The sequence below is a fragment of the Poecilia reticulata genome, chromosome 8, assembly GCF_904066995.2.
Source record: "Poecilia reticulata chromosome 8, P_reticulata-male-v2, whole genome shotgun sequence".
Taxonomy (NCBI): Eukaryota; Metazoa; Chordata; class Actinopteri; order Cyprinodontiformes; family Poeciliidae; genus Poecilia; species Poecilia reticulata.
The window spans coordinates 5226049-5253530 of record NC_088837.1 but is presented as its reverse complement, the minus strand read 5'-3'; the positions used below and the strand labels follow the sequence as shown (position 1 = coordinate 5253530).

The window sequence follows — 27482 nt, the reverse complement described above, 5'->3', positions numbered from 1 at the left end:
GTCGTTGTTGGTCCTCATGTTCTTGCAGGCCTTTGCAATGTGCTGCTGCTGCTGATTTGAGGACACAACCAGGCTTGTAAAAGTGTCTTTCTTAGAACTTTATTGTTTTATATCCTCATTTATTATTAAAAAGGAAGGGCAGAAGGTAATTCTGTCTGCACACTTACATAAGGACTTTTACTGGGACGTTCATTCCAACCATACAGTGACTTGCAAAAAGTAATCATACCATTGGAAACTCTTTAGAAAAACTTTTTTTTCTCTTTTTTATTGAAAAATTGTGTAAAAAAAATCTTGCATGTTTTCAATACCAAAGCAATATCCTACAAATTATTTCAAATCACGATGGTGGCAGCATCATGCTGTGGGGGCCACAGTGGGTGGAGGCAAAAATTAGTTGAGACTTAGAAATTAATCTACAGAGTTCTCCATCCACTCCGAAGGAGCTGGCGCTATATTGCAAAGAAGACTGGACTTTTTATGAGTTTTATTTTGTTTCAAGAAGTTCAAAGCTGCAAGCCAAGACTTCCAGATGAAGATGTTTGATTACAGTTTTGACATTTTTCAAAGCAGTGATTTTTTTGTGTGTGTGGACGTAACGTGACAAAACAGCAAATCGAGACACAAATAGAGGAAGCAGTTTATTTTTATAAAACAAACAAAACGATCAGACAGAATCGGTTTGATCATTGCGACTTTCTCTGAAAGCCAGCCGCAGACACAAAACGAGTTCATGGCATTAACGTAAAGCCGACTCATTTCTGTATTTCTCACATTTAGTTTGTGAATTTATTCGTTTCTCATTCTACTTCTTCATATTCTACAAACCATGTGAGTTTGACAGAAATTTGTGTTCAAAGTTAAATATTTTGCATTCATTTTTCTGGTAAACATAGCCTTTGAGTTAAAGTGTTAATAGTAAACATATTTTACCAATAATTCCCGTGGCTCCTTCTCCATCACAGACATTCCCCCCCCCCACCATTTCCAAGTCTGATTCCTCAACATCAGCCTTAAAATTCCAACATGGCAGCGTGACGAGCGCGTCCGTCCCGAGTCACTGAACACCCCCGTCTGAGGCCGCCCTCTTTGTACTCGTCACTCCTGACTTCATCTTCCTTTTTCCCTTTTGAACACGAGCTTTTGATCGGTGTTTCCTTCAGGACTTGAGTCCGACGTGTGCCATCATCTGCTCGTACACGGTCCAGGCCATGGCGGCCATCATGGTCCTCCTCAGGCACCGAGGAACCGCTCCCCTGAAGAAGCCTTCGAGGCCGTGAGCCTTGTTGGAGGAGACAAGAAAAACGATCAGAAAATGACGTCTGTATCGGGACTAGGGACACACCGATCCATTTTTTTCACTTCCAATACCAATACCTGTATCTGAGGTTTAGCATACAGAAAAATAAAGCTGAATTGGCTTAAAATGTTTCTTTTTTTTTTTTTAACACAGACATAAATATACTGAATTACATATTTATCTGATAACTCTGCACCAGTGCAGCACACTTACTTAGCATGAAGCTAAGTCATTTTTCACCTTGTTTTGTATAATCTTTATTTGCTTTTAGCCAGATAAATTACTCGTTGTCCAGAGACAATAGATAAAAAAACAGCCTTTTGAAATGTTTGCGTGTATTGTCCCTACCAAATAAATTTAAAGGACTCTAATTACACCATTGTCCAATCTAGTTTTTTTGTTAAAATATTGGGAACAATGCAGGTGTTAATCGGATCAGTGCGTCTGTAATCAGGAGGAAGGTAGTTACCGTGTAGATGTATCTGACGGCCTCCGTCGTCCTCAGCTGGGGGTTCACCTGGACATGCGTCTTTACGACGTCGGCTGGCTGCGTGACCAGAGAGGCCAGAACACCGGCCAGAACCCCACAGCTGAAGTTAGCCACAGGAGCCGAAGGAGACGAACTGATCTCTTCAGGGGACCAAGGGGAACAAAATGCAGAATTAGCTGGATCAGAACAGAGAACTGTTACAGCTAAAGTAAATGTGTGTATTGATTTCCTCACCTTGCGGCAGCGAGGCCTTGGCCTGGCTGTAGAACATGACATAGATCCCAGAGAAAGGAACGTCTCTGAGCAGGGTGGCCATGAGGCCGGAGAACAGAGCGGCGGGGCCCTCGCTCCGACACACGCTGCGCAGCGCGCCGCTCACACTCACGTAGCTGTACCTGCCGCACTGGAGCACAAACACAAGCCGGACGCTTTACAAATCGAATTCCACACCGAATCCCACAGCACGTCTACGTGTTAGGATTGTCATAGTCAAGCTAGCTTAGCTGCTCATTGGAAGTTTTTTAAATGAAAACTTCCAACTGACTGTTTTCTAGTTGTCATAGTGCTGACAATTAGTAGCAAAGCCATTTTTCTTTCATATGAATCACGTGCATACAAGATTTAGCATTTTATGTTGCCAACTTAACAGCTAAAGCCAATGACAGTCATTGTCAGCCAGCAGCTTTTTGCCCTCCATCTGGAGCTCGGGGTTGAGATCTTGCGTGTGAAATCATCTTTATATTTAGCAACATTTCAAACGAACAAAAAAAAACCCCAGACAAAATCGAAAACTGCGATCGGTTTCAGCCGGTAAACATCGCCCACCTCGAATCGCGTCTTGATGACAGTAATCGGCAACATCACAACCCCGGCCACGGTCCGGGCCCCGCCTCCCAGCATCACGGCCTGCGCCGCTCCCGGCCTGCTGTCCTGGAAGAAGTGCTGCTTCAGGGAGTGATAGGAGCTGAAGTAGATTCCCACTCCTGGGATGGTCCGGACGAACGACTGGAGCATCGGATGGAGAGGAGGAGGAAGAAGAAAGCATCTTTAGAGATCATCTTCCCTCCGTGTGACTCAACGGTTCACGTGGTGAAACGTTTCCAGCAGACTGACCGGAGAAATGCCCTTCCACAGCCCCAGCAGCCGCTCCGTCCGCACCACACCGAGGAGCACAGACGTCATGCCGACCCGACTCGACCTGAGGGGGGGGCGGGGGGAAAGAAGAAAGAAAGAAACGGAACAATCAGATAAGCAGGAAAACACTTGAGATGAGGTAAAACTATTGGAAATCAATCAAATTGATCAACTCACCCCGGCTGCATGCCACTCTGCGAGGTCTGCAGGCGGGTCTTGACCAGGTCCAGAGGCTGGAAGAGCAGGGTGGAGCAGGTCCCACTGAAGGAGCCACACACAAAGGCTTTGATAGCCGGGTGAGCCTGGCGGATCACGGGCAAGGAAGGTGAAATGATTTACAACGTAATAGAAGAAAATGTGCTTGCTTTCGGAGAACATCTGAGAAATGCTTCATGCGACAGATGAAGAAGAAGTGGAAAACCTTAATAGTGATGGTTGCAATGGGAAACTCACCAGTGACAGTTCCATAATGCTGGAGGGAATTTTCTGTCGTCACGTTCCAGAGCTCTTCAGAGAGGAGAAGTTACAGCCGGGAGTTTTTCCCTACAGTGGATGAATTGGGACACGTGCAGCGGTTTATATTCACGGAGGTCATCTGACCAACACCGTGTTTCCCATTTGCGATCCACCCCAACACACTGCTATTTATTAACCAACTCAGAGATCATCATGATACCCATCAGCAAGAGTCCAGGTCACAGCTAAAAGCCTTCTGTTAACCACAATTCAACAAATAAATATTTGTGTGTGAGATCATTTATATCACCTGAAATAACCAAAGCGGGAAAACATTTTCCTGTATCATAATTTAAAAACATTTTTTTTAAGTCCATTTAATATTCCATCATTGGCACACAGAATGTCCTAATAGCCCACCACATACTACAGAAGCAGTCATTTTCAATTGCAATATTGCAAACATTATTTCCATGATTGGGATTCCATATATTGCAGTTGAAAATACATGCAAATGTTTCAATATTTGTGGAAATTTGTCAATAAAGTAATAAATGCAGAGTTTAAAAACAAATTTGAAGACAATCAAAATTATTGTAGTATTTTAACAATTTTAGAAGAATGTTCATTTACTAAAATATAATTAAAGTGTTGAGTTTATATTTCTCTGTCCTGAAATTATTTGATTTAATGGCTGTGGCTAAATAAATCTGCTAAAGTAATTACATGTCTTTAACATTTTCATTAATGATTTCCAAATTTGGTATTATTCAAATTTCATCCATCCATTTTCTTCACACCCTTGTCCCTCAGTGGGGTCAGGAGGGTTGCTGGTGCCCATCTCCAGCTGACGTGGGTCACCCTGGACAGGCAGCCAGTCTGTCGCAGGGCAACACAGAGACAGACGGGACAAACAACCATGCACCCACACACTCATACTAGGGACAATTTGGAGAGGCCAATTAACCTGACAGTCATGTTTTTGGACTGTGGGAGGAAACCGGAGTACCCGGAGAAAACCCACGCAGGCACAGGGAGAACATGCAAACTCTTATTCAGATTTACATTTTCATATTTCTTAAACTTATTGATTTGTTTGTCCTGCATAGACGACCTGAAGGATGCAAACAGTTATAATAAATGTACAATGTAAGTGCATGTCAGCATAATAATTTGTTGTCTCTTATGGAAAAGAATGGCTAAAGTCTCCACAATTAGTTTTCTACTGGTATAAAAAACATATTTAAAAAAGATACTGACAATTTTCTTGCCTTAATTTTTTGCTGAAATATCTAGAAATTGACATTATTCACGTCAGAAATATTTTTTGTTGTTGTTGTTGGTCCGTTTTTTAATATAATAGAGAGAAAATAAAAATAAACCAACACCTGAAAATTACCGTGAAGGAAAGTCTTATGCTAAAACGCTCCTCAACAGTGGAGTTTTCTCACACTGTGGACTCCAGGAAAAAATAAAACCAAACACTGGCAGACTACAGTATCAGTAAAAAATAAATTCTCCCACCCGCCGACCATATCCTGGACGGAGGCAGAAGTAAAATCCCCTCACTGCAAACAAACGCTGACCTTTTTTCTGCTCTTTGCTTCCTGATTGAAAAACCGGCCGGCGCCGGTTTGGAGAAGAAACCGTGCTGAGAAGGCGCGTGCGGTTGTAAGTAGGCCCCGCCCATCAGCGAGGATTTTGGGATGTGATTGGGTCAAAAAGAAACATTTCTGTGTTACGTGTGAAATTTCACAATAATTGAGTTAAGAGACATTGTAGCATGGTAAAAGACACGGCGTCTGACGTCAAATTAAGCAAACATCTTTCTTCAAGCAGGTTAAAAATACTTAATCGGACTGGCTTTAAAACATTTCTAACCAATAAATAAATACTTTTAAAATTTCCTGGTCAGGTAATGCCTTCCCTATCCTATCAAAATATTATTTTTCCTTTGTGTGACTGACTAGGAAACTCATACAATCCTTAAAAGAAAAAACAGCTTTTAGAAAGAAACGTCTGAAGCGTCACGGCCCAGTATGAACCAGCTGAGAGGTTTCTGCCGTTCAGCCGGTTCTGACCTGTTTATTCCCACATCAGCTTTTATTGCAGACCATTACTGCCCTCTGCTGTTGAGAACAAAGTCCTCATGAACCCTGAACCTTTTCACATCTCGACCACTAATTTCAGAACTTGATCCGATATACCAGCAGAATGTGGGGCACAATAGTAACATAATGAAAACAAAACAAACTGGCAATATTTTTACTTTTTTGAGTCAATACTGTGGAAACACCTTTCATTATAATCATGGTTGTCCTTTGGGGTCTTTAGCAGTGTTACATACATGGACTGAAATGGTTGCTCATCTGTATCTCCAAGTTCAGTCAAACTGGACAGAGGAGTTTTCTTATTTACATGTTACCATAGATTTTTAAATTTGCTTATGGCCCAACTCATTCCAATAGAGAATATTGTGATCTAAACAATTTTATTGTGGATTTTGTTACGTTAGTTTAAAGTCCTTTGCTGCATTCAAAAGATTTTCTTCTGGTATTGTCCTGCATTTAACTGGATGCATCTTTCTTGAAATCTGACCAGATTCCTTGAGGCTGTTTGGAATAAAAAATAAAATAAATGATCAGATTTCTAAAGGTGCGTCCTTAAACACTTTGGGATAGGTTTTTAGGGTCATCAAAACATGTTGATTGCATTTCCTGAACCAAATCATTCTTAACGAGGTGTTAGTTTGGTCAGGTCTGGATGTTTACAGAGTCTCGTCACTTTAACTCCATGTAAGCTGCTGCTGGCCACGACCCCAACTTAACGTTTACACTCGCACGTGAGCAATTATACAACCAGACCTCTTTGAAAAGCAGAAGTGGGGTCTCCTGAACAACCAAAACAATGCATCAAGTGGTTTCTGATGGCAAGTTGACGAGAAAACACTCGTCTTTTCCAGCAGCCATTGTACAATGCATACAGCAATTTTTGAATTGGCTCATTTTCCAGATAAAAAAAACAATAAAACAAAAACATTGCCAAAAACTGGTTAGGTGTTTTTTTGGAAGCACTTGGGCTATTTTTTATTTTTTTTTCCAGAAGCAGTAGAAACCCAAATGAAAGTACAAAAATGTGAACAATGTACAAAAACAGGACGAGATGGCAGTTTAGAAAGCATCTTTATTTGCAATATCATAATTGACCACATGACATCCATGCCAGAGTTGCGGTGATAAACGTTACAAAATAACTGGTGGACATTATTTTTTAAAAATCCTTTTTTTTCTTTTGGATCGCCTTTGTTTAGTAGGTACGAAATCTGCAATCTTTCGAATTATGAGTCGTTATTTTGGAAGTAACAACACAATTCTCTCACTTTCCAGCAGTGTGAGCCAAAAGGTGACCCTGGGCACAGCCTGTGAGGGGCTTCACGTCGCGATATCTCCACCAGATTGCATGCAAACACAATCTCTTATCCGTCCCACACAGCTGCCAAGCTGTAGAGTATCAAAGAATCTCCCTCCCTCTTATATCTGCCTTTGGTTCATCTCTCTTGGCAAGCTGTGCCCTAAGAATACAGTGTGTGCTGCGAGTCAAAAAAAACAAACAAACAAACAAAAAAAAAAAGCTACCCTATCATTTATACTTCACCCTGAACATACGAAAAACACTGATGGCGAGAAAAACGACAATCAATGTACGTCCAGAAAGCAAAAACAAACAGCCGTGAACCCTGCCAAGTAGGTGTCAGTTGCATTTAAGGCTTTTTATAGTGTGTGTTGGCAGTGTGTGCGCGCGCATGCATGGTCACTCAAAGACTTCAAAGCTGCATCTTTGCCGTTTTGTTGGAACTCCACAAACGCAGTGGTACGTCATTTAGGTTCATAACTCTTCTTCTGTCTCAGTGCAAAATTAAGAAAATTTCAGCGCACCAATTAAACACTTTCTGGACGTCTCCGGTCGACTACACGTACAAAATATTCTCGGCCAAAACATCGAAACAAGCGCTAATCGTAGCTAGGCGTGTCGAGTACATTTCAGGATATTGCATAAATCTTTATGAACCTCGAAGAAGAGGGACAAATGAGCATGATACACATGAAGCATTTTCCATTCTTAGCCATTATTATAAACTAAACAAAAAGAATGTCTGCATAATAGAAACTTCTACTTGATATTTACTTTGGTCCCCTTCCATGTAATTGGATTCATTCTTTTATTTTCCCTTCTATTAGAAAAATAAATCCTAAATCAGGTCTATTACAAGTCTAAATTTTCCTTATAAAAATAGTTACTTTTCCCAGAGAATGAAAAAGGAAGTGATGAAAGAAATTGAGCCAAAAAAAAATAAATGTGAGAGTGTGTTGGAATAGCGATTGTCTACGTTTACTGGCGTGTAGCTGTTATGGATGCATAGTTTGATGCTGTTCGGATAGATCGGACAGTCGCAGGACTGAACTTGGACTGAGCAGAATCCCTGCCTATAGTCTGGACATGATTTTCTTTCTTCTTTACAGTATTTGCTGCTCTTTCTGGTTAGGATTCAGCGTGGAGGAGGCGAGTGGCAGAGGGGCCGGAGGATGGGGCCCTTCAAGCTTGGGGCTCCGGGGCTTCGGTCTTGGGCTCAGCTTCCTCATCACTCTCCACATTTTCCACGCGAGGGACAGTACGGCGAGTTACACTGAAGGGCAAGTCGCCACGCCTGGAACAGAAAGTTAAAGTTAGGAAAAGCTAATCAGGTCTATAAAAAGGAACGTGTGTTAAGGTCAAGGGTCGGGGGCCAAATCTGGCCCGCTGCAGCTTTTTATGCGGCCCTCATGAAATCCATTCAAAATCAACAGATCACTGCATTCTTTTGCTCTACTGAATAGATGTGAGTTTATTGCAAATTTTCCTCAAAAAAGGTCAAAAACATTGGGCTTCAGTGATGCCAACTCCCACCTGCAGGTGGCAGTGTTTCTTGTTCAACACTGCTGCTATTCTCTATGAAAGCATGGAGAATACAAAAATAAATACAAGTTTGACTTCATAAGTGCAAATTTTGCAAAATTATTTTTAATATATTTCAAAATTTGCACAAAACGAGAAGAAAAAAAAAATGTAATCCTGGAGGGACTGATCAATGTGAAAACGTCCAATATTTAATTTTAACTATTTACCAAATGCAGAGAGCTATTCATTAAAATGTTAACAGGATAAAGAGTTTTATCAATAGATTCCAGCACAACCGGCCATTTAAGAACGTTCATGATCTACATACGGCCCAGAATGAAAATCTAAGGTATAACCTGCATCAGTGATCTCTTGTTTTGTGACATGATGTTGCTGCTGACTGAGTCGTGCGTCGTCGTGGTCTTCCTACCTCAGCTTGCTCTTGAGGGAGGCCACCTCTCGGTTCATGGCGTCTGCAGACTCCGTGGCGTCCTCCAGCTCCCTCTGGAGCTTCCTTCGGTTGGCGTTGGCCCTCTGGGCCTCCTCCTCGGTCTCCTCCAGTTGGCGCTTCAGCTGCTTCATGCGAGAGTTCAACTTGTCCGCCTGGAAAGGAGAAATTAACTCTGATGATGTTGGAAAAACAAAAGCATTTATTCAACATCGGTGCAAAGCCCCTCCATTATGCCTGCGGTCTAGTTAAAGGGAGGCTAAGCTAACGTTTTCAAAACAGTTAAATGTGTTTCAGAGGAAGTGGGAGGCGGACCTGGTCCTTGTGCTGCTCTGCACTGCGCCTCTCGTCATCCACCTGCAGGATGACTTCCTTCAGCTTCTTCTCGGTGCGTCTCACCAGTTTGGTGGCAGTCTGCCTCTCCCTGAGGAAAAGCACGGCATTAGTAGAAGTGCAGAAATTTTTATTTTAAGTTGGTTCCTTAGGGAATCACAATTCCTAGTCCTGAGTAAACTGCATATTGCATTACGTGTCTACTTAGAAAATTTTTTTTATTTAAGAAAATTCAGCGTTTGAAAAGTTGAATATTTGCTAGGCAGAAGTCAGAAATTTTGTAATTAATCAATTTGTTCAAATCGGCCACGTTTCCACACCTGGTTTCGATGTCCAGCTGCTCCTCCAGCTGGGCAATCTTTGCCTCCAGGGCGGCCATGTTGGCTTTGTACTTGGACTTGACGGTTCCCTCGAGCTCCTGCAGCTTCAGCTTCAGCTCCTTGTTCTGGCGCTCCAGCTGGCTGCGCGCGCCCTCCAGCCGCTGGGAGGTGCTGCGCTCTGCGGTCAGCTCCACGTTGATCTGGTCGGTCTAAAGAGGAGACAAACCGGTTGGGTTTGAACTGGTCCAGTCTGGGTGAAAGGCGACCGTTAAAGCACAGACGGACCTGCAGCATGGACTTCTTCAGCCGGTCGTTGATCAGCTCCGTGTTGCACTGCTCCTCCTCCAGCTCCTCCTCCAGCTGGGTGATGCGAGCCTCCAGCCGCCTCCTCTCCTCCGCAGCCTGAGCGCTGAGGGGAAACGGATCAGAGGTTCAGAAACACAGACTATGAAGGAAAGTTGAGCTCGTTTTGACAGGAGTCGTACTTCTTGGCAGCCTGGTTGTTGATTTCGTCCTGCAGCTCGTCTCTCTCCTGCATGGCCTGTCGCTTCACTCGCTCTGCTCCTGCCAGCTCCTGAACGATGGTGGAGGAATTAAAAAAGACACATCAGTAATCAGCAGGCGGTTGGTGGTAGGCGAGCTGGACACCTGGTGTTTTCACCGACCTCCTGCATCTGGATCATGTCGGCCTCCATGGCCTTCAGCTTCTTCTCCGTCTCCTTGCTCTGGGCCAGGATCTCGTCTCTGGACATGCGAGTGTCCTCCAGCTCTCGGAGCAGATCCTTCATCTGAGCCTGAGGATTACAAAAAAATTAAAAAAAGTTCAAACTGAGGTCCTGGGGAAACACGTTTAATAGCTTTAGGGTTTAGTAGCTGCGCTCACTTGAAGCTTCTTGAGCTGCTTCAGGGCCTCGTCGCGGTTCTTGTTGGCCGTGTCGATGGCGGCCTCCAGTTCCTTCAGGTCCAGCTCCAGCTTTTTGCGTGCCGCCACGGCGGCAGATCGCTGCTTCCTCTCGTCTTCCAGCTCCATCTCCATCTCACGCACCTACAGGGGTCACATCCACTGATGTTAGCCACAAGAAATGTGAAGCCGTTGCCTATAACCACGATTAACGACCAAAAGTAGTTTTCATATCTGGTTGCGTTACAACCCGTTTTCCTGACCGTCTGCTGCGCTGCCTTGGTTTTCACAGCATGGCTAATTAACTTTATTCTCATATTATTTTGATTTTGTAGTCATTCAACTTCATTCTTATGACTTTATTCTAAATCATAGAAAATACACGCTTTTAGATTTTTATATTTGTAGTAAAAAAAAGTTGAAAATCATATTGATTAGTCAAATCAGAGAGAATCTCAGTCAAACCCAGTGAAACTTGCTGTTATATTGTGACCAAACATGAAAAGTTGAGGAGTAGAAACATCAGCCGGGCTGCGTTTCTGTCAGTGACCCAGGGACGGACGGACAGACCTGTTTGACCAGAGCTCTCTTCTTCTCCTCTCCCATCTCGTCGCGCCCTGCCAGGTCTCTCTCGTACTGGGCCTTCATGGCCTGCATGTTGACCTCCAGACGCAGCTTGGCGTCCTCCGTGGCCTGCAGCTCGTCCTCCAGCTCCTCCAGCTGTGTCCTCATCTCCTCCAGCTGCTGCTCCATGGCACGCTTGGACTTCTCCAGCTCGTGGACCTGCAGAGCACAGGCAGGTGGAGAGTTAAGGCTGGATTTTGCGAGAAGGAGAAGTTAGCCGGTGAAAATTATTATTATTATTTTTTTAAACTTACGTTCTTGCCCACGTCATCCTTAGATGAAACCAGATCCTCCATTTCGGCGCGCAGCAGCTTGTTGTTGCGGTCCAGCTCCTCCTTGACATCCATCAGAGATTCCAGTTCTCGGGTCAGAGCCAGAGCACGGGTTTCTTTCTCACGTGCCTCAGCTTCGGCTCGGTCTCGCTCCTCCGCGTAGCGCGCAGAGATGTTCTTCTCCTCTGCGAGCATCTGGAAACGACAGAAAGCCAACGGTTACGGCTTCGATCCTCAACGGAAACCCTGGCGCTTCCTGCTTTGGCGTCTCTCGTCAACCTGGTCAAACTTCTTCTGCTTCTTCTCCAGGTTGGAGACGATCTGCCGGAGGTGGTCCTGGTCCACCAGCAGGTCGTCCAGCTCCTGTTGCAGACGCGTCTTTGTTTTGTCCAGCTTGTCGAACGCGGCGCATTTCTCCTCCAGCCGCTGGTTGGTGCCCTCCAGGTCCCTCTGCAGTCTCTTCTTCCCCTCCTCGGCGGACTCCAGGGAGCCGGCGTCCTGCTCCACCTTCTTCCTCATGTCAGCAAGCTGCAGAGAGACGTTGCTCGTTTGTTATTGGTGCGACCGGTACACTGGTGTTGAAACACTTGAATAACATCGTCAGTAGAAAGTTTGCTCCAGCAGCTGATTGGTGCGTCTCACCTGAGCCTGCACTGTCTGAAGCTGCCGCTCCACATTCTTCTTGGCTTCCTCCTCTTCCTCCAGCTGCTCTTTCAGGTTGTTCTGTTCGTCCTCCAGCTGCCGCAGACGAGTGTTGAGGGAGAGCTTCTGACGCGTCTCTTCTTGGAGGAGTTCCTGTGGCACAGCAAGACACAAACTTTGACTTAACAGTTGCATGATGACGTATGTAAAGCTTAAGCTTTCAGACTCATACAGCATCTGGCAAAGTGAAGGTAAAGAAAATAATGCTCAGCATTGCTTGCGGTGTACCCCACAGGTGAGTACTTGGTCTGTTTATTATACATAAATGATATTTCTAAGGTTTGAGACATACAAAGTGGGCATTATATGCAGACGATTATTTGTTCTGATAAAAATCTAGAGGAATTGCCGAGTTGTCTGTTTAGAAATGTGTTGGAAATAGAAAAAAGATTGCAAGCTCAGAGATAGTGATGTGAAGTCTGTTGGCCTTTCACCCAGTCAATATGGAATGCCTATTGTGTCGAAATACGAAGTTGAACTTTAAAGAATGATCTTCCGTCCAAAATAATAATTAAAAAAAAACGTATAAAAAATGTTTAAGTTAAAACATAATATTTATTTATTATGTTTATTTTCTTTTTATCAGTATTATTTCTATAACGCATCAACATGTAGGCCTGTAACAATAAATTTAGCTGGATGATAAATTGTCCCAGAAGTTATTGCGATAAACAATAATATTGCTGTTTTGAGATAATTTTCAAGTAATATAATTATAATGGCATGATGAAGCAAGTATAAATTCTCAAAGATCAATGAACTTTAAATGAACATTTAACTCTGGGACTGGAAGACATTTTAAATATCCAAATTAACAAAACAAAATGAATTATGAAGTCTGTAAATAAAATTATCCTTTAAAAAAAGGCTAATAGAGACCACAGCACCAGACTGAAGACTTTTGTCATCCAGTTTTTTTGATACAAAGAGAAAAACGATAAATCATGCAAATGGAAATTTAGAGAATTTCAATTTATCCTGCAATTAACTGATTTAATCGCAGGATAATTGCAAGCCTATAAACGCGTGTTAAATAAGGCCACATCAGCCTGTAGGTACTGGAGGAGACAGTTTGCAAACATCTTACTACAGTACTTTTAACAGCTGTAGTTTCTTTCTGAGCTGCTGGGTCAACTCTGTCTGCAGCTACGTTTGGTTCTGCCATGTTGTACCTGGGCGTCCTGCAGCTGGGATTCCACAGCTGAGAAGTCTTTACTGGCCTTTATGGATTTGCCCTCAGCCTCGCTCAAAATGCCGCTAACATTGTCCAGCTCAGCCTGCGGAGAAATGAAAAGAAAGGACAAACTTTAGTAGATTGTAGAAGTGAGTTTTACCTTGTGTCAGTGATCATACGGCGTATTTGATGAATACCAGGGTTAATCATTTGGAAAGCGGTGGATCCAGAAACGTACCTGCACTTTAGCCAGTTTCTCAGCCAGCTCCACCCTCTGGCGCTCGGCCTCAGAGTATTTGGCCTGCAGCTCCTGTGTCAGTCCTTCGGCCTTCTTCCTACGGTGCTCGGAGTCGGTCTTGCCCTGCATCAGCGTCTGCAGCTCGATGGTCAGCTCGTTCTTCTCAGACTCCAAGGCTTGTTTGGCCTTCTCCATCGACACTTTGTTCTGCAGGGGAAAAAACAGAAAGTCAGTGGTTGTTAAGAAGATACAAGAGGAGAAAGAAAGAGCAGAAGGAGAGTGTACCCTCTTCGCCTGCTCCAGTTGCTCGTTAAGCTCGTCGAAGGCCTGGCTGTGCTTCTGCCTCATCTCAGCCAGCTGATGCTCGTGGACTCGGGCTTCTTCCTCCAGGCTCTTCTTCAGGTGAGTCACCTCCGTCTCACGTTTGGTCCTGTATTAGCAGCGGCAGAAGAGAACAAGCTTATGAGAAGATCAATGCCTTCAAGAGACGCTTCACTTTCACAAAACCAAACGAGGTCAGCGACTTTCAGGCCGCCAAGAGCCTCTTGGTGCCCTGAAGGCCCTGACCCATTTTTTTCCATCGCAACTACAAATTCCAAGTAGAAAAGGCTGAAACTTAAGAACCGCAATTAAACGTGCAGCGACGTGATCCTCCTACTTCATTGAAAAATCTGAGTTTTTTATAAATTGGCATGTTTCCATTAAGCAAATTTCCCACCATAAGGCGAATGGGAACTGAAGCAGTCTTCCTACCTGAGCTCCTGCATAGCCGCTGTAGAGTCCAGGGTGTCCTCCAGCTCCGTCTTCAGAGCCTCCAGTTCCTCCCCCAGGTCCCTGCGGTGTTTCTCGGCCTTCACGCGGGCCTGCTTCTCCAGCTCCAGGTCCTCTTGCAGCTCGGACAGCTGAGCCTCCAGCTCTCTAATCTTCTTCTGAGCCATGTTCTTCTGGGCGGCCTCCTCCTCGATTCTTAACAGAAGACATTCACAACAAAGTTTAATGAACTGAGGCAAAAAGGTGATGGGTTTTGCGCAGAGGCGACGTTCAGAGCTCAAGCGGACCTGGCCAGGGCGGCCTGCAGCTCCTCCTCCTTCTTGGCCAGCTGGGCGCGCAGCTCGGCGATCTGAGCCTGGAGCTCGGCGATCTGGTCGTGCGTCTCGGTGAAGTCGCCCTCCAGCTTGCGTCTGTTCTTCTCCAGCTCCTGACGCGCCTTCTCCTCCCGACGCAGCCGATCTGAACACGAGGTGATCGATTATTGATTAGAAATTATAGAAATTATACCACCTTGGACTAGGACTGTGCGATAAAGCCATGATATCAAACTGAATTTTTTGTTTTTTAAGATAAAAATTTTGGAAAATATGGATTTTTAAAAATTGCTCAAATTAAATTTCTGAACTTTCAGAAGCTATTCTCAGGCTTGAACTAAATGAACCAAAATAAGTTCACTGTTATACATCATCATTTATTCCTGTTAGTATTCGACATTCTACAGCAGGGACAAAGTGAACTAAAATATAACAAAACTTTAGCTTTCACAAATAATTATATTGGTGATTCCAACTGACCTAAAATAAGAAAAGCTTAGTCTGATTTAACTTTAGATAAGAAAAAATAATGTCTCTCATTATTAGGTGATAAAAATTTCTGGTTTTAATTGTAAAATAATGTTTCCGTATTTAGGCTTTTAATAAAACATTCGATTGCACTTAATTACAAAGCTGTGAAGTTTGAATGTTGAACAATTTTAAGGACTTTATGCAGAAATCAAGCAGAGCTCATTCAAATTCAAGCCTTTTCAAGGATTTCAAGCACCCTGGTCCTAAATGTTTCTCCTACCTTCCAGGTCTGTGATCATGGCCTCGTGTTTCGTCTTCAGTTTCTGTAAACTCTTGGATTTTTCCTCCTCCTCTGCCAGGTTGGTGGTGAATTCAGAGATTCTCTCTTCCATCAACTTTTTCTCCTGGATGAGGAGAAAAAAAAAAGTTAATAAAATTGTGACGTGACAAAAAAAAAAATTAAATCAGCCAGAACAGCATATTAGTTGTGAAGACACTGATGACAACGTTCAAACACTTTTCCAGTAAGTCGTGTCTCTGCCATTACTACATTTAGCAGCAGGTACAAGAGATTGATCAACAGCGCTAAGACCTGCCCTCCTGGCTCTGATTGGTTGTTTTTGGTCGGGTGAAGCATTTTTCTTCAGACAGCAATAGTTATATGCTGCAGCTTTAAATGGTCAATTTGATGACCTTCAAATCAACTCCACTGGACTTGGTTATCAGGAGAAAATATGCCAGAATGCAAACCTTGAGCAGTTTGTTATTCTGATCGTCGAGAACCATGACGCCCTCTTCGATCTTCTTCATCTTGGCCTCCAGAGTGACCTTCTCCAGCTGCAGCTTCTGCCTGGCTGCCTCCTCTTCATCCAGCTGCTGCTCCAGGTCCTGTTGGCACATCCGTGAAGGGATATTTGATGAGGCAGATCAGAGCCTGAGGAACCGCCTATCAGAACTGTTGGTGTTTTCTTACGGAGATATTCTGCTGCATCTTCTTCTTCTCGGTAGCCAGGTGCGACGCGCGCTCTTCCTCCTCCTCCACGCGCGCCTCCAGGTCGTGGAGGATCTCCTCCAGCTCTTGCTTCTTGGCGGCCAGGCGGGCTCTCATCTCCTCGGCCTCGGCGCAGAGCTCTGTCTCGGCCTGCAGCTGCTCCTGCAGGGCCATCTTCTCGGCATTCAGCTGGTAAACGGCAATAGACGATTTTGTGGTTAGCCTTTATCAACCGTGAGCAGTTGCGTATAGTGTTTTTTTCTCAAAAGCTATACCTGTTGATGTTTTTCCTCCATCTCCTGGAGCTGCTGCTCAGTTTGCAGGTGCCTCTCCTTCACCTTATGCAGCTCTTCATCCTTGGCCTGCATCTCCTCCTCCTGCCGGCTGACTTGAAGCAGAGGCTTCACCTAACAGGGGAAAAGGAAATGTTTATATCCAGAAGAGTGAGAAAAGAAGAAAGCAAAGTTTAATCAGTAGGACGTTTCTTTGAGGGTTACCTTGGTGAAGAGTCGCCACCACTGCCAGTTCCTCAGTTTAAGATAAGCAGCACAGTTCCTCTGAATCACCTTCATGGCAGTCAGCTGCTGCTGTCGCTTTGCAAAAGCCCTGCAAACAAAACGCTGCCCATCAGAAACATTCACACACTACAACAAATCATCATCAGTAATCCCAACAATCAAATTTACAACACGACTTGGGATTTTTAGATGTTTAGAGGAAATGGGATAAAGAGGAGGAGAGTCTAAGTTAGTTAGCCGCGTTATGACTTCTTAACGAGCTGCAATCTGTCATCGGAGTGTAGTTTTCTGTCTCGTTAAAATAAACTCTTGTTAAAACGAGATATAAAAGTCGTCTTGTTGGATCGACAAGCTTTGTTAAAATAACAGCTCCTGGATTTAATGCCACGCTCTGGAAGTTAAACTTCTGTACAAAAACTTAAACTCAACTCAGTTATCCTAAAACTATCATTTTTACAGAAACCTCAAAGTTTTTAGTCAAGATTCTGACATTTTTGGCTGATTTTTGATCCTCTGATAGCAGAATTGCTATCAGATGATAATGAAGTATTGTTAAAATTTTTACAGCCTGTATAGTTCAATACCTGCTGAGCACGGAGGTGGCAGCGTCATACTGAGGCTCTGATTCATGAAAAACATTTGACTCCATGTAAACTGGTTTAGGAATGAATAAAGCGGCTCTTGTCTTACTTGCGGGCCACGTAGCCTCGGCACCAGGCCTGGAAGCTGATGATGATGTCGGTGATCTTCATGTCCCTCTCCTCCTCCAGGTGAGCCAGGACTCCGGCCCTGAAGAACACTTTGCTCTGGCCAATGCGGTACAGGTTGGCATCCAGCTCCAGAGACTGGATCTGATATTAAAAAGAAGAAAACAATCGCTAAGTCTGACCGCAGAGGAACATGGGAATTGTAAATCTATGTCTGCAGGAATCCCACCATGAGGACGCAGGCCTGCTTCCCGTCCATAAAGCCCTTGGGAATGGCGTTTGGAGTCAGGATTTCATACCTGAGAAAAAGAACATTTATTCATCTCTATACTCTCCTCATCTGCTCAAACAATAAATAAATAAATAAATAAATAGTGGTGCCTTACCTCTGTCTGAACTCCTGGAAAACAATGCGGTTGGGGAATCCCTGCCTACAGATACGGATCCCCTCCAGCACTCCGTTACACCTGAGCTGGTCCAGAACCAGGTGGGGGTCCAGCTTTCCAGCCTGAAAAGACAGAGCCATGCTGGTCAATCTGCATGTTTGGCCCAGCTTGTGAAGTTATTTGTGTATTTAAATGTGCTGTACTGGTGCAGAGTTATCAAATAAATGTGTCATTCAGTACATTTATGCATGTTTTAAAAAAAACTACTTTTTAGTCAATTCAGCACTGATTTTCTGCATCAGATTGGTATCGGCCAATACTAAACCTCAGATATTGACATTGCTCTTACAAGTGAAAAAAGTGGATCGGTGCATCTCTAGTAAATACAAATCAAACTACACAATTATTATGTAAAAAAAAAATTTACCCAACAGATGCAGCATTATTAATCTCACATACATATTTCAAAATCTAAATGCATGTTGTTTATCTGAGAGGACATGTGACGAACTTTTGAAAATGATATGTATAATTAAGACATTTAGAAAAGAAAAAAAAATCAATGTTACCATAATTCACACATACCTTCTTCTCGTGGTTGGGAATGATGCAGCGAACAAAGTTGGGGTTGGTGTTCCTCAGTGTGGCCATGAGTTTGGACAGCTGCTCCTTGTAGAGCTGGCCCACAGTGCGGAACATGCCCTTACGGGTCTTAAAGGCACCTGGCATCTCGGACATGCCGGACACTTTGTCCAGGCCCACAATGCGGTCCACTGGAAAGGAAAACACCGTGGAGGGAAAAAAAAGAAAAACATGCTTTATGTTTAACCTCAAATCAATTTCAGGTGGTCTGAATGTCTAACCAGGCAAACTCAAGGCAAATGCACATCACAAGGAATAATGAAGAGGACCGTTGTCTCAGGTTGTCTCAAGAAGACACACACCGGACCACAGGAGGTGGCTTACAGAACCAGAACCACTAGAACACCACACAAACGGCGAGTATATGCAAAAGAAGGACAACAGGCCAGGCACAGAAGCCAGTGAAGCCAGAAGGATAACACACCATGACAAAAAAAATAAAACTGAATCAATATATTTAATGCAGTGACTTAAAGAGATCTGTCAACTGTAAACGATGACAGTTTGTTTATCGGAGTGAAAACTATGTGCGATGGCAGATTTGAATGTGTATGTGTGCCAAAGGTGGTGACAAAACCAAACCCATGCAGTATATACCCATTGCTGCACTGTTGCAGTACCCAAGACCAACACCAGGGGTCCCCACACAACGCTATCACACAGAGGGAGAAAAGGAAAGTCCAATGAAAAAGCAACAACAATCCAGAGATCATTACAGAGTTGCTTTTTTAAGGCCAGTAGTTCATATTTTCAGTATGGGATGAATAAAAAAAAAAGTCGTTTTTAAAGTTTTCTTTATGGCTAAAAATAATTGAGACATGAAACAAACAGGGGGGGAAATAGTAAGAAAAAATCTGTTTCACCTGAATCAAAGTGAAGAATAGGAAAACGTTGGTAAAAATAAGCTCTCTGACAATGCTGTACCTCTGAGAGCCGACAGAAAAAAAAAAAAAAAAAAAGACAGACGAGAACGGGGCCAAACGGAGGAAGAAACAGACAAACGACCAGCGGAGGTTTGACAAAAAGGTAAAGACAGAGGCCAAGAACCGGACAGTAAAAAAAGTGAGAACTATGAACAGTTTAGAGAAAAGACCTCACCCTACTGAAGCCACGTCCACCTAAACTCACCGTCCCTCCAGAGCTCAGACACAAACTTGTCGGTGGACTGGTTGAGGAGCGTGGCGACGTTGTCGTTCAGGGGGTCCATGTTCTTCATCAGCCACTCATCCGCTTTGTAATCCACCTGACAGGAAACACATCATCAGGAAATCTCAAGCACGGTTTATGGCTTTGGTTTTTGAGGGTTTAATGTTTGGAAAAATTTGGTTTCCATAGTTCAGAGTGATGTCAGCAGGCCCAGAGCTGCCATTTTGTTTGACAAGGGTGTTTTACATTTGTAACAGAAATGCAGCTAGTGTCGACATGGTAAAAGGATAATGCATGAGGACAGAGGGTGCAAGTCTACCTTGCCAGCGTAGTGCATGATGCAGAAATCTGCTTCGTCCTTCAGTTTCTTGGGCTTGTGGAACTTGGGGTGTGTGCCCTGCTCCTGGACCACCTTCTCCACAAAGCTCTTGTCCGTTGCCTTGGGAAACCAGCACTCCTCATCCAGCAAAGCCAGGATACCAGGAGGACTGGCCTGGAGGCAGAAGAGAGAGAGAGAATGTTGGATAACATATTGGTAAGAAATCTTCTTGTACTAAAACATTGAAAGAGCAGAGGAACCAACCGGTTTCTCGATGAGGTCGATGCACGGCTGCAGGTCCAGGCCGAAGTCGATGAAGCTCCACTCGATGCCCTCCCTCTGGTACTCCTCCTGCTCCAGGATGAACATGGTGTGGTTGAAGAGCTGCTGCAGCTTCTCATTGGTGTAGTTGATGCACAGCTGCTCGAAGGAGTTCAGCTGCAAAGAGAAGAGGAAACCGCTCAGCACCCACCGATCGTCATGCGTGTGTGTGCGCGTGTGGACGCCAACGTCGTCCAGGAGGGTTTGTCTTTCACCTCGAAGATCTCAAAGCCAGCGATGTCCAGGATGCCGATGAAGGAGGCGCCCTGTCTCTTTGTCTTGTCCAGCGCTTTGTTGATTCTCATGACCAGCCAGCGGAACATCCGCTCATAGGTAGCCTTGGCCAGGGCCTCCACGGCGAACTCCGCCTGCTCCTGAGTCTGAGCCTTCTGGACGTAGTCTCGGCCCACTTTGATTCTGGGGGACAGGATGGCCCTGGTGAAGTCCGTCACGTTCATGCCCATGAGGTGGCACACCTTCTGGGCAGCTGGTGCAGAGAAACAGTATTATCGCAGCTGATTGGGGGCGGGGGAAGAGACTTCAGTGTGGGGAGATGAGGTTCATCTTTACCTGTATTGTCAGGCATTGAGGCTTGGTCTGTGTGCCGTTCCTTTTTGAAGCTCATGTTTCCGAGCTGCAGCACTGCGGCCACCACCTTCAACATGCCTACGCAAACAAGGAAATGAGCAGAAATGCATGAAGTTTATGCCACACTGATCCAGGACGCCGCTGCTCGCATTCTCACTGAAAATATTTACATTGTTTTTTAGTGACTATAAAACAATGTAAAACATTGGTTTTACTAGATACTAAAAAGTGTTTTTTCCCCTTTGGATTTTTTAAAGAACTTAAACATTAAGAGAAAGAAAATCCTCCTTTTAAAAACACTTTAAATGGGAACTCAACACCCAAATGCCTGTCGCATAAAACGAAAGGCCAGATTGAAAGACCATCAGGCAGAAATGTGGTTATAAATCTGGAAATTGGGACCAGGAATAGTCAAGATATCCAGAAGTTTTCCAGACTTGTAAAACTTGTAAATTCTAATGCTAGAGGTCGTTTCCTTACCGATCTGCTCGTCCTCTGGAATCCCCATGATCCTGAAGGCCTCCATGGTTTCTGTGAACAGATCCTTGTCCTGCTGTCCCGGGATCGTGACGTTTCCGTTGGAAAGGAATCGGTAGTTGTTGTAGTTTTCAAGGAGCAGCTCGTCTGTGGTCAACGGCAAAATGGAGACATTTGATTTTCACGCCAAGTGTCTTTATAAGAACGCGACGAATAGTAAACCTTCCGCTAAATATCCAAGCAGCGGCTTACTTCGTAGCTTGTCTCCTGCTCCTGTGAGCATGTAGTAGAAAATGTGAAACGTCCTCTCGTCTTTGGCCTGGCGAATGGCACGGGATTTCTCCAGCAAGTCTTGAGGTCAGTTTGTCAAGGAAAGGTTTTGACAACTAATTAACCGTTCAATTCCTAAATCATTCAAACGAGGCAGGAAGGGAAAACTATTTTTCAGCAATTAGGATACAGGTTTCAATATTGGCACCAACGATGTAGCCGTTGACATCAAAGTTGATTCTAATGAATTTTCCCTGCAAGGGGAAAAATAAATAATTTTAAACCAAAATGAGAAACTAAAAATTGATTAGAAATCTTAACTTTGTAATAATTCATACAAATCTGGAAGAGTTGTCATTTTTGACGGTTTTGGCATTTCCAAAGGCTTCCAGGATGGGATTAGCCTGCAGTAGCTGCTTCTCCAGCTCCCCCTGGTGGAAGGTAACAGATTTGTAAAGAATGTTATATATATATAAAAGAAGTAAAAATTCATATTCATAATACGATGGAATAATTGGACCATAGTAAGAAAAAAAAAAAAAAGTAATTCAAATCCAAATATAAAGTCATGGTATTACAACAATAGTTGTATTACGAGAATAAAGTTGTAATAATGTGAGAATAAAGTCATAATATTACCAGAAAAATATTAACGGCATATCATTTTTGACTTTTTTCTTATAATATGACTTTTCCCTTCATAATTTAGTTTATTTTTAATTTTCTTAACGTGGCCCTCATACTCAGTGACATCATGACAATCTTTGCAAAAGTATTCGTCATCCAAAGTCTTTGTTTACCGTTCTGCCATTAGAACGGTAAACAAAGACTGAGATTTGGTCTAAAATCATTTAGCCAAATTTCATTTTATTCTAAAATCAAATATTCAGGAATATTAATATTAGCTGATTGACCATAGGTAGTTTACATCTGAGAAGGAAAAAAACATTTAAATAAACAACACAGACCAGCAGCAGCAACACACATTTTGCACCCAAGCATAAAACCCAACACATGACGCATTAGTGCCCCAACAACAACCCAGACCCAGAGACCGTCAACAAACCCAGCACCTGATACAGAGAAGAACAGTCCAGTGAAGACTCAGGAGAGGGAACTTTTCAGTTCGTCTTTATTTAATTTAAGGCTTTAAGAAACCCTTGGTGAACGGTTAAAAACACACAAACACATACAGAAAATGTCCAAAACAAGCATGACTCGAGTTCAAAAAGATTCGTGTTGAAGCGTAAACACATACTCAACAACACACAGTGCCTTGCAAAAGGTTTTAACTTGTTTTTTTGAATTATTATTAATATTAATAAATTTTTTAACATTCTGTCAGGTTGCAATCTCAGACTTTAATGTGTTTTATTGGATTATCAGTTGACGGAACATAAAACATGTTTGGAAGAGGAAGGAAAATTATGCAAACTTTTCAGCTTTTTTTGTAGAAATAAAAAGATGAAAAGTGTGGAAAACATGTAATCAGCCCCTACTTAGCTGATAAATATGACTATAGTAAAGTCTTCTCCCAGAAGCTCAGATGGATTTACTGGACTTTGAGTAGGCCATTTTAAAACATTGCATTGCATCTCTGCCTATGTACTTCGGTTGATTATCCAACGAGATGAGTGACTATATTATTTACTATCAAGAAAGACGAAAAAAAGACTACTATTATTATCATCATTATTCATTTCAATGAAATGAACTGATTACACTTGCAAATTCCAAAAACTGGGGTAATAGTTGGATTTTTACTTTTGCCGTTTGAACCATCTTTTTCCGTGTTGGCTCCATGAAATCACCAATCTCAAATTATTTTGAAGTATTATTGAACATAATTACTGTATGTCATTTTACAGTCCATAATCTCTAATCTAACAGCTTCCTGGTCCGTACCAAAGAGCATGATGCTGCCACTACCATGGGTCACCATGTGCATGCTGTGATCAGCATGCACATGGTGACCCATGGTAGTGGCAGGTGCGTTTTGCTACCTGGTTAGCAAAACGCAGCCATCTGTGGCTGCGTTTTGCTAACCAGGTAGCCTCTAAAACCAGCTGGTTGCTTTATTTAAGTAATGAGTGTAAATCTAATATACTAAAAATATTTAAATCGTGATGCGTCAGTTTTCTTTGATTTTGTGGTTTTATTTAATGATTTAAATATAAGAAGTTATATGTAATTTAGTTTAATTTACCAGTATAAATGTTAGCCTGGTGCTTCTGCGTATACCTTTTCAGTCAAGTTGTTTAAATTGTTGCACTGATTTGAAGAAATTATTTGATTCCTGACTGAATTGAAAAAAAAAAATCAAAGGGGGCCAAAAACAACTGCAGATTTTCTCTATTTTATCAGTTACATTTTTTTAATCCATGCATAATTTTACTTTCCATTGGCCAATACATGCAACATTTTGTTGGTCTGACACAAAAGACATCTCAACAAAAACATTTGCAAGTCACTGTGCAAAATGTAAAAATCTTAGTAATGAATTTAAAGTCTTCTTTTAAAACAAAGCAAAAACAAAGAAGCAATTCAGGATTTTTTGCACAATAAAATAGCGCTTTAATGAAAAATTCAACCAGACAAATAAAAAAAAGAACCAAAAAAAGAAAAAGTTAGTGGATATATTTCCATCTATACAGACCCCCCCTCCTCTTCCACTACTATTGTCTGGTTGAACTTTTCACTGGAACATGTACGGCTGCCAACGAGCTGCAAACAAACTTCCTCCTGACTTCCTAATGGCTGGCAAGACATGTCACCTCTGCCCTCCATACAAAGAGACTCCCAAAACAGAGCAGGCTTCAGCGAGCGGGTGGGAAGAGAAGGAGTGGGGGAGGAGAAAGGATAGGGGAAAAAAAGAACAACATGGTGACAGAAGCAGGTGGAGGAGGAAGGATAAACTCACATGTGACAGGTATGAACCCTGTTGATGGGGGACGAAAAAAAAAAAGAAAAACAACCTCAAAAAGGGATGAAAGGTGTAGTTTCTTTAAAGCCCCTCTGGGGTCATCTGTGCTGCATCAAATGTGGCTGACAAGCAGAATACCAGAAGAACAGGTTCTCCTGCTTTGCCTGACAAAAGGCCTGAGTTTGCACAACTTTCCGGTTCAATAAAACTCAGCAAAACATCAGATAAAGTTTTTACATCTAGAAAAAAAAAAGGTGGTTCCTTTAGAGCAGAACACTGCCAGGTTTTCTTACTGAAGAAAATCATTTACTGTCCACACAAATCGCACAGATACACATCAGTATGCAGCTTTAACAGGAAAAACTAAATTAAACAATGCTTTTGGATTAAACTGATATGTAAAAAGGTGGAGGTTGTAAGACAACAGGCGGGACTGACCTGATCTTTCTTCGTCTTGTGGGAGGAAGCAACATGAGCCAGATACTGGATAACCTTTTTGGTGTTCTCCGTCTTACCAGCACCAGACTCGCCTCTGGAGATGACAAGAAAAACAAAAAATGCAATCGGATAAGAAAATAAAAGGAAGAATGTGAGCTTCTGAGACGAGCCTGGTTGAAACTTGGTTACTTACGTGCAAAGAATAGACTGGTCTTCCCGATCTGCAAAAAAAAAGGTTAAAAATATGAATATTGTCAGCTCGGCACAGAAACTTCATGAGCATTTTATCAACACAGTGTGTACAAGTTTATGCCTATGCAACAGGAAATACACCGACCGCAGACAGGAAATCAATATCCGGCTTCCTGTGACTGAAGCACTTCTAACTGCCTAATTATTCTATCGCCTCCTGAAATGTGGTCTGGAGTACAATGTGTGGAGGAGGGAAAAAAAAAGAAAAAAAAAGAATAAAATTACACCAGTGGGAAAGAGGATTAGCTAATGTGGTATGCACTGCATCCAACGGAGTTCTGGGGGAAAAAAGGAAAGCCATACAGGAGGTGGACTTAAGAAACACCCTCTACAGGAAATCCCAACTCTGGCCTTCGGAGTGGAGCCACGGCTGCTAAACAGTCACTGATTACACACTGCGGTAAAAGGAGGAAAACAGCTAAATGAAGCGAGAAATCTGCTAGCACAGAATATTTCAGTCCTGTGCGTTTGTGACAGTTGAAAGGAGAGGAAAATGGCCTGCAGGTACGAGGCGACGGGTGCAGCCGCTCACCCTGCATCATGCTCCTGTACGCCGTGTCGGTTATGGCGTAGATGTGGGGGGGCATTTCGTGTCTCTTCTTGCCCTTGTACATTTCCACGATCTCCTCGGAGTAGATGGGCAGGTTCTTGTAGGGGTTGATCACCACGCAGAAGAGACCGGAGTACGTCTGCAGGACGGATACGAGACAATTTAGAAAATATTGCCTTCAAATAATCAACACATAGACGGTGTTTTTTTTGTTGACTTTTAAAGATTAGTTAACAGATTGTAGAAAAGTACTAGGAAGATTGTATGTTGGGTAAAATGCCACTAGACTAGAGGAGTCTCAATACAACTTTTTCACATCTGATACGATACAAATATCGCAGCTTTGAATATCGGTCCATACTGATATTGACCTGATACGATATCAGAATGAATCATACATAATTTAATTATTCATTTTTGCAGTGTGAAATGTTAGAAAAGGCTTAATCAAGTTACATTACTCACACAGAAAACATTTGGTATGAAAACAACCAACCCACTTATTAATCAATAGGTTTGCGTGTGGGATGCAAAGGCTGCTGGATAGAAATTCTGAAGCGGACTAATTACTGGAGAGGAACGTTTCCATCAGAGATTTCAGATGCAGGTCGATATAAGTTGATACTTGTTTTTTGGTTGATATCTGACCGATTAACAAAATCAATATCAGATCAGGACACCCCTAAAGGACACCAAAAAATATAATAAGATAGTAAGCTAATCTACTTCTCTTTTTGTACTTCTTATACAGTTAAAGTGTTATTTTTATACTTGTAGTATAATTAATGCTTCCACTTTTGGTGGTATTACAGTACAGTTTAAACTAGAGATGTGCCGATCAGGTTTTTTTTTTTTTTTTTTTTTAAGAGATTATCTGTCTCATGTTAGGACAGTGAAAGTTTTAATACATATGTAAAATGTATTTTTTAAGGTTAGATGCTGCAGCTTTAAGCAGAGGTTCGGTGTGAGAGTCACTACCAGGTGGAGCAGAAGCCGCGCTCCGTCTGTGAAATATTACTACCTGTAGCGCGTAGCAACGGTTCAACAGCGAGAGCAGAACCAGCGTCTTACATCGCAGCTTGAAGACTCAAATCATTTTGCGGGTTATTTGTTTAGCTTTCTGACCGTCATGCTAATCCGGGTGAGTGTTTGTAGCTGTGCGCTGCTTTACCTGCTATCTGATCCTCTGTATGTCTTTTTTACTGCAGTGAGCCTCGATGTAGCCAAACTCCGTCAAGTATGACATTGTTTTTATGTCGCATTAGCTTCGTTGTGTTGATACATTTTGACGTGCTTCAATTTTCCGCCACAACACGCAAACGTCCCCATTCACTCAGTGCGTTATAGTTCCACATCGCTTAGAATTTGTTGCTGCGCGTTTGCGCAGTGTGAAGAGGAGACCAGCTGCACAGGCAGGCTGCGAAATGAGAAAATGAAATGCGAAATGCGAAATGAGGCTGCCAATGATCGCCGATCATACACTTTTTCACGAAAATCGGCCGATTATGATCGGGGACCGATTGATCAGCACACCTCTATTTTAAACTAATTCTTTAGGAAAATCTTATGATGGGAACATAATTAGGGAATATTGCCTTATTAGGCAATATTAGGCTCGAGACTCCACCCAACCGGTTAAATATAAACACTGGAATGGAGAATGCAAGTTCAACACCAGTCATGTATTAGCCAATGATTACTGCACTCCAAACAACTGTCATATTATTATAAAACCAATAATGCAGTAGGATATTTAGGAGATATTCTGCAACGCTAAAGTGGTAGTAAGAAAATAAATTTAAGAACGCAATATTCTATAATTTAGTGCTAGCATTTGTGTTTGAGATTTGCTTTAATAATAATTATCACACCTGTATATAGTTACTCTGCAATACCAAAACAAAACATTAAAATAATTCCTGTTAAAGAGGCAGTGTTTAATTGCATAATCAAGAAACTATGTTACTGCCAGTTGTTATAAAAATGCTATAGATAACAAATATGACTTAAAAAAAATTTGACTTTGTAATTTAATAGCTTGAAATTGGGTCTCTGACTCTTTAAAAACTCC

The 27482-nt window shown here is 42.6% G+C and overlaps 2 protein-coding genes across 5 annotated transcripts in view; both read right to left on the bottom strand.

Annotated features, from left to right (window-relative positions):
- Positions 1 to 628: 628 nt before the first annotated feature.
- On the bottom strand, positions 629 to 5306 carry LOC103468363 (mitochondrial glycine transporter B-like). Of its 3 annotated transcripts, none has more exons than XM_008415403.3 (8): positions 4967 to 5306; positions 3378 to 3467; positions 3102 to 3226; positions 2904 to 2988; positions 2616 to 2795; positions 2025 to 2193; positions 1770 to 1930; positions 629 to 1282 (listed from the first exon to the last, which is right to left on the bottom strand). In XM_008415403.3, exons 2-8 carry the CDS (start codon positions 3390 to 3392, stop codon positions 1160 to 1162), a joined length of 858 nt encoding a protein of 285 aa, XP_008413625.1. In that variant the 5' UTR covers positions 3393 to 3467; positions 4967 to 5306; the 3' UTR covers positions 629 to 1159. The 3 variants fall into 3 exon arrangements, with proteins under 3 accessions (XP_008413625.1, XP_008413626.1, XP_008413624.1); XM_008415404.3 differs by lacking the exon at positions 4967 to 5306 and adding an exon at positions 4780 to 4949; XM_008415402.3 differs by lacking the exon at positions 4967 to 5306 and having other exon boundaries at positions 3378 to 4292.
- Positions 5307 to 6545: 1239 nt separating this feature from the next.
- Positions 6546 to 27482, bottom strand: part of LOC103468362 (myosin-9) — a 35509-nt gene continuing 14572 nt past the window's right edge. Inside the window, exons 3-41 of one of the 2 annotated variants that reach the window (XM_008415401.3) lie at positions 25394 to 25550; positions 24803 to 24830; positions 24610 to 24703; positions 24169 to 24186; positions 21587 to 21679; positions 21439 to 21502; positions 21231 to 21329; positions 20982 to 21125; positions 20484 to 20579; positions 20129 to 20400; positions 19857 to 20030; positions 19593 to 19766; positions 19256 to 19370; positions 18071 to 18258; positions 17486 to 17607; positions 17329 to 17398; positions 17083 to 17243; positions 16372 to 16480; positions 16150 to 16281; positions 15857 to 16063; positions 15634 to 15771; positions 15164 to 15287; positions 14386 to 14557; positions 14081 to 14293; positions 13613 to 13757; positions 13328 to 13534; positions 13088 to 13192; positions 11856 to 12008; positions 11493 to 11741; positions 11196 to 11408; positions 10888 to 11100; positions 10300 to 10461; positions 10082 to 10210; positions 9902 to 9990; positions 9702 to 9825; positions 9417 to 9625; positions 9079 to 9187; positions 8746 to 8918; positions 6546 to 8085 (exon numbers count right to left, since the gene is read on the bottom strand). In XM_008415401.3, coding sequence (XP_008413623.1) covers positions 7974 to 8085; positions 8746 to 8918; positions 9079 to 9187; positions 9417 to 9625; positions 9702 to 9825; positions 9902 to 9990; positions 10082 to 10210; positions 10300 to 10461; positions 10888 to 11100; positions 11196 to 11408; positions 11493 to 11741; positions 11856 to 12008; positions 13088 to 13192; positions 13328 to 13534; positions 13613 to 13757; positions 14081 to 14293; positions 14386 to 14557; positions 15164 to 15287; positions 15634 to 15771; positions 15857 to 16063; positions 16150 to 16281; positions 16372 to 16480; positions 17083 to 17243; positions 17329 to 17398; positions 17486 to 17607; positions 18071 to 18258; positions 19256 to 19370; positions 19593 to 19766; positions 19857 to 20030; positions 20129 to 20400; positions 20484 to 20579; positions 20982 to 21125; positions 21231 to 21329; positions 21439 to 21502; positions 21587 to 21679; positions 24169 to 24186; positions 24610 to 24703; positions 24803 to 24830; positions 25394 to 25550 — 5556 coding nt within the window. In that variant the 3' untranslated portion in view covers positions 6546 to 7973. The remainder of the gene's footprint in view (positions 8086 to 8745; positions 8919 to 9078; positions 9188 to 9416; positions 9626 to 9701; positions 9826 to 9901; positions 9991 to 10081; positions 10211 to 10299; positions 10462 to 10887; positions 11101 to 11195; positions 11409 to 11492; positions 11742 to 11855; positions 12009 to 13087; positions 13193 to 13327; positions 13535 to 13612; positions 13758 to 14080; positions 14294 to 14385; positions 14558 to 15163; positions 15288 to 15633; positions 15772 to 15856; positions 16064 to 16149; positions 16282 to 16371; positions 16481 to 17082; positions 17244 to 17328; positions 17399 to 17485; positions 17608 to 18070; positions 18259 to 19255; positions 19371 to 19592; positions 19767 to 19856; positions 20031 to 20128; positions 20401 to 20483; positions 20580 to 20981; positions 21126 to 21230; positions 21330 to 21438; positions 21503 to 21586; positions 21680 to 24168; positions 24187 to 24609; positions 24704 to 24802; positions 24831 to 25393; positions 25551 to 27482) is intronic. The other variant, XM_017306347.2, reaches the window with a different exon arrangement.

Coding starts and splice junctions, on each gene's coding strand:
- LOC103468363 (XM_008415403.3), bottom strand. Junction 2,796..2,903: donor TGTGGAAGGGCATTTCTCCG/GTCAGTCTGCTG, acceptor CCGATGCTCCAG/TCGTTCGTCCGGACCATCCC. Junction 1,931..2,024: donor CAAGGCCTCGCTGCCGCAAG/GTGAGGAAATCA, acceptor GGTCCCCTGAAG/AGATCAGTTCGTCTCCTTCG.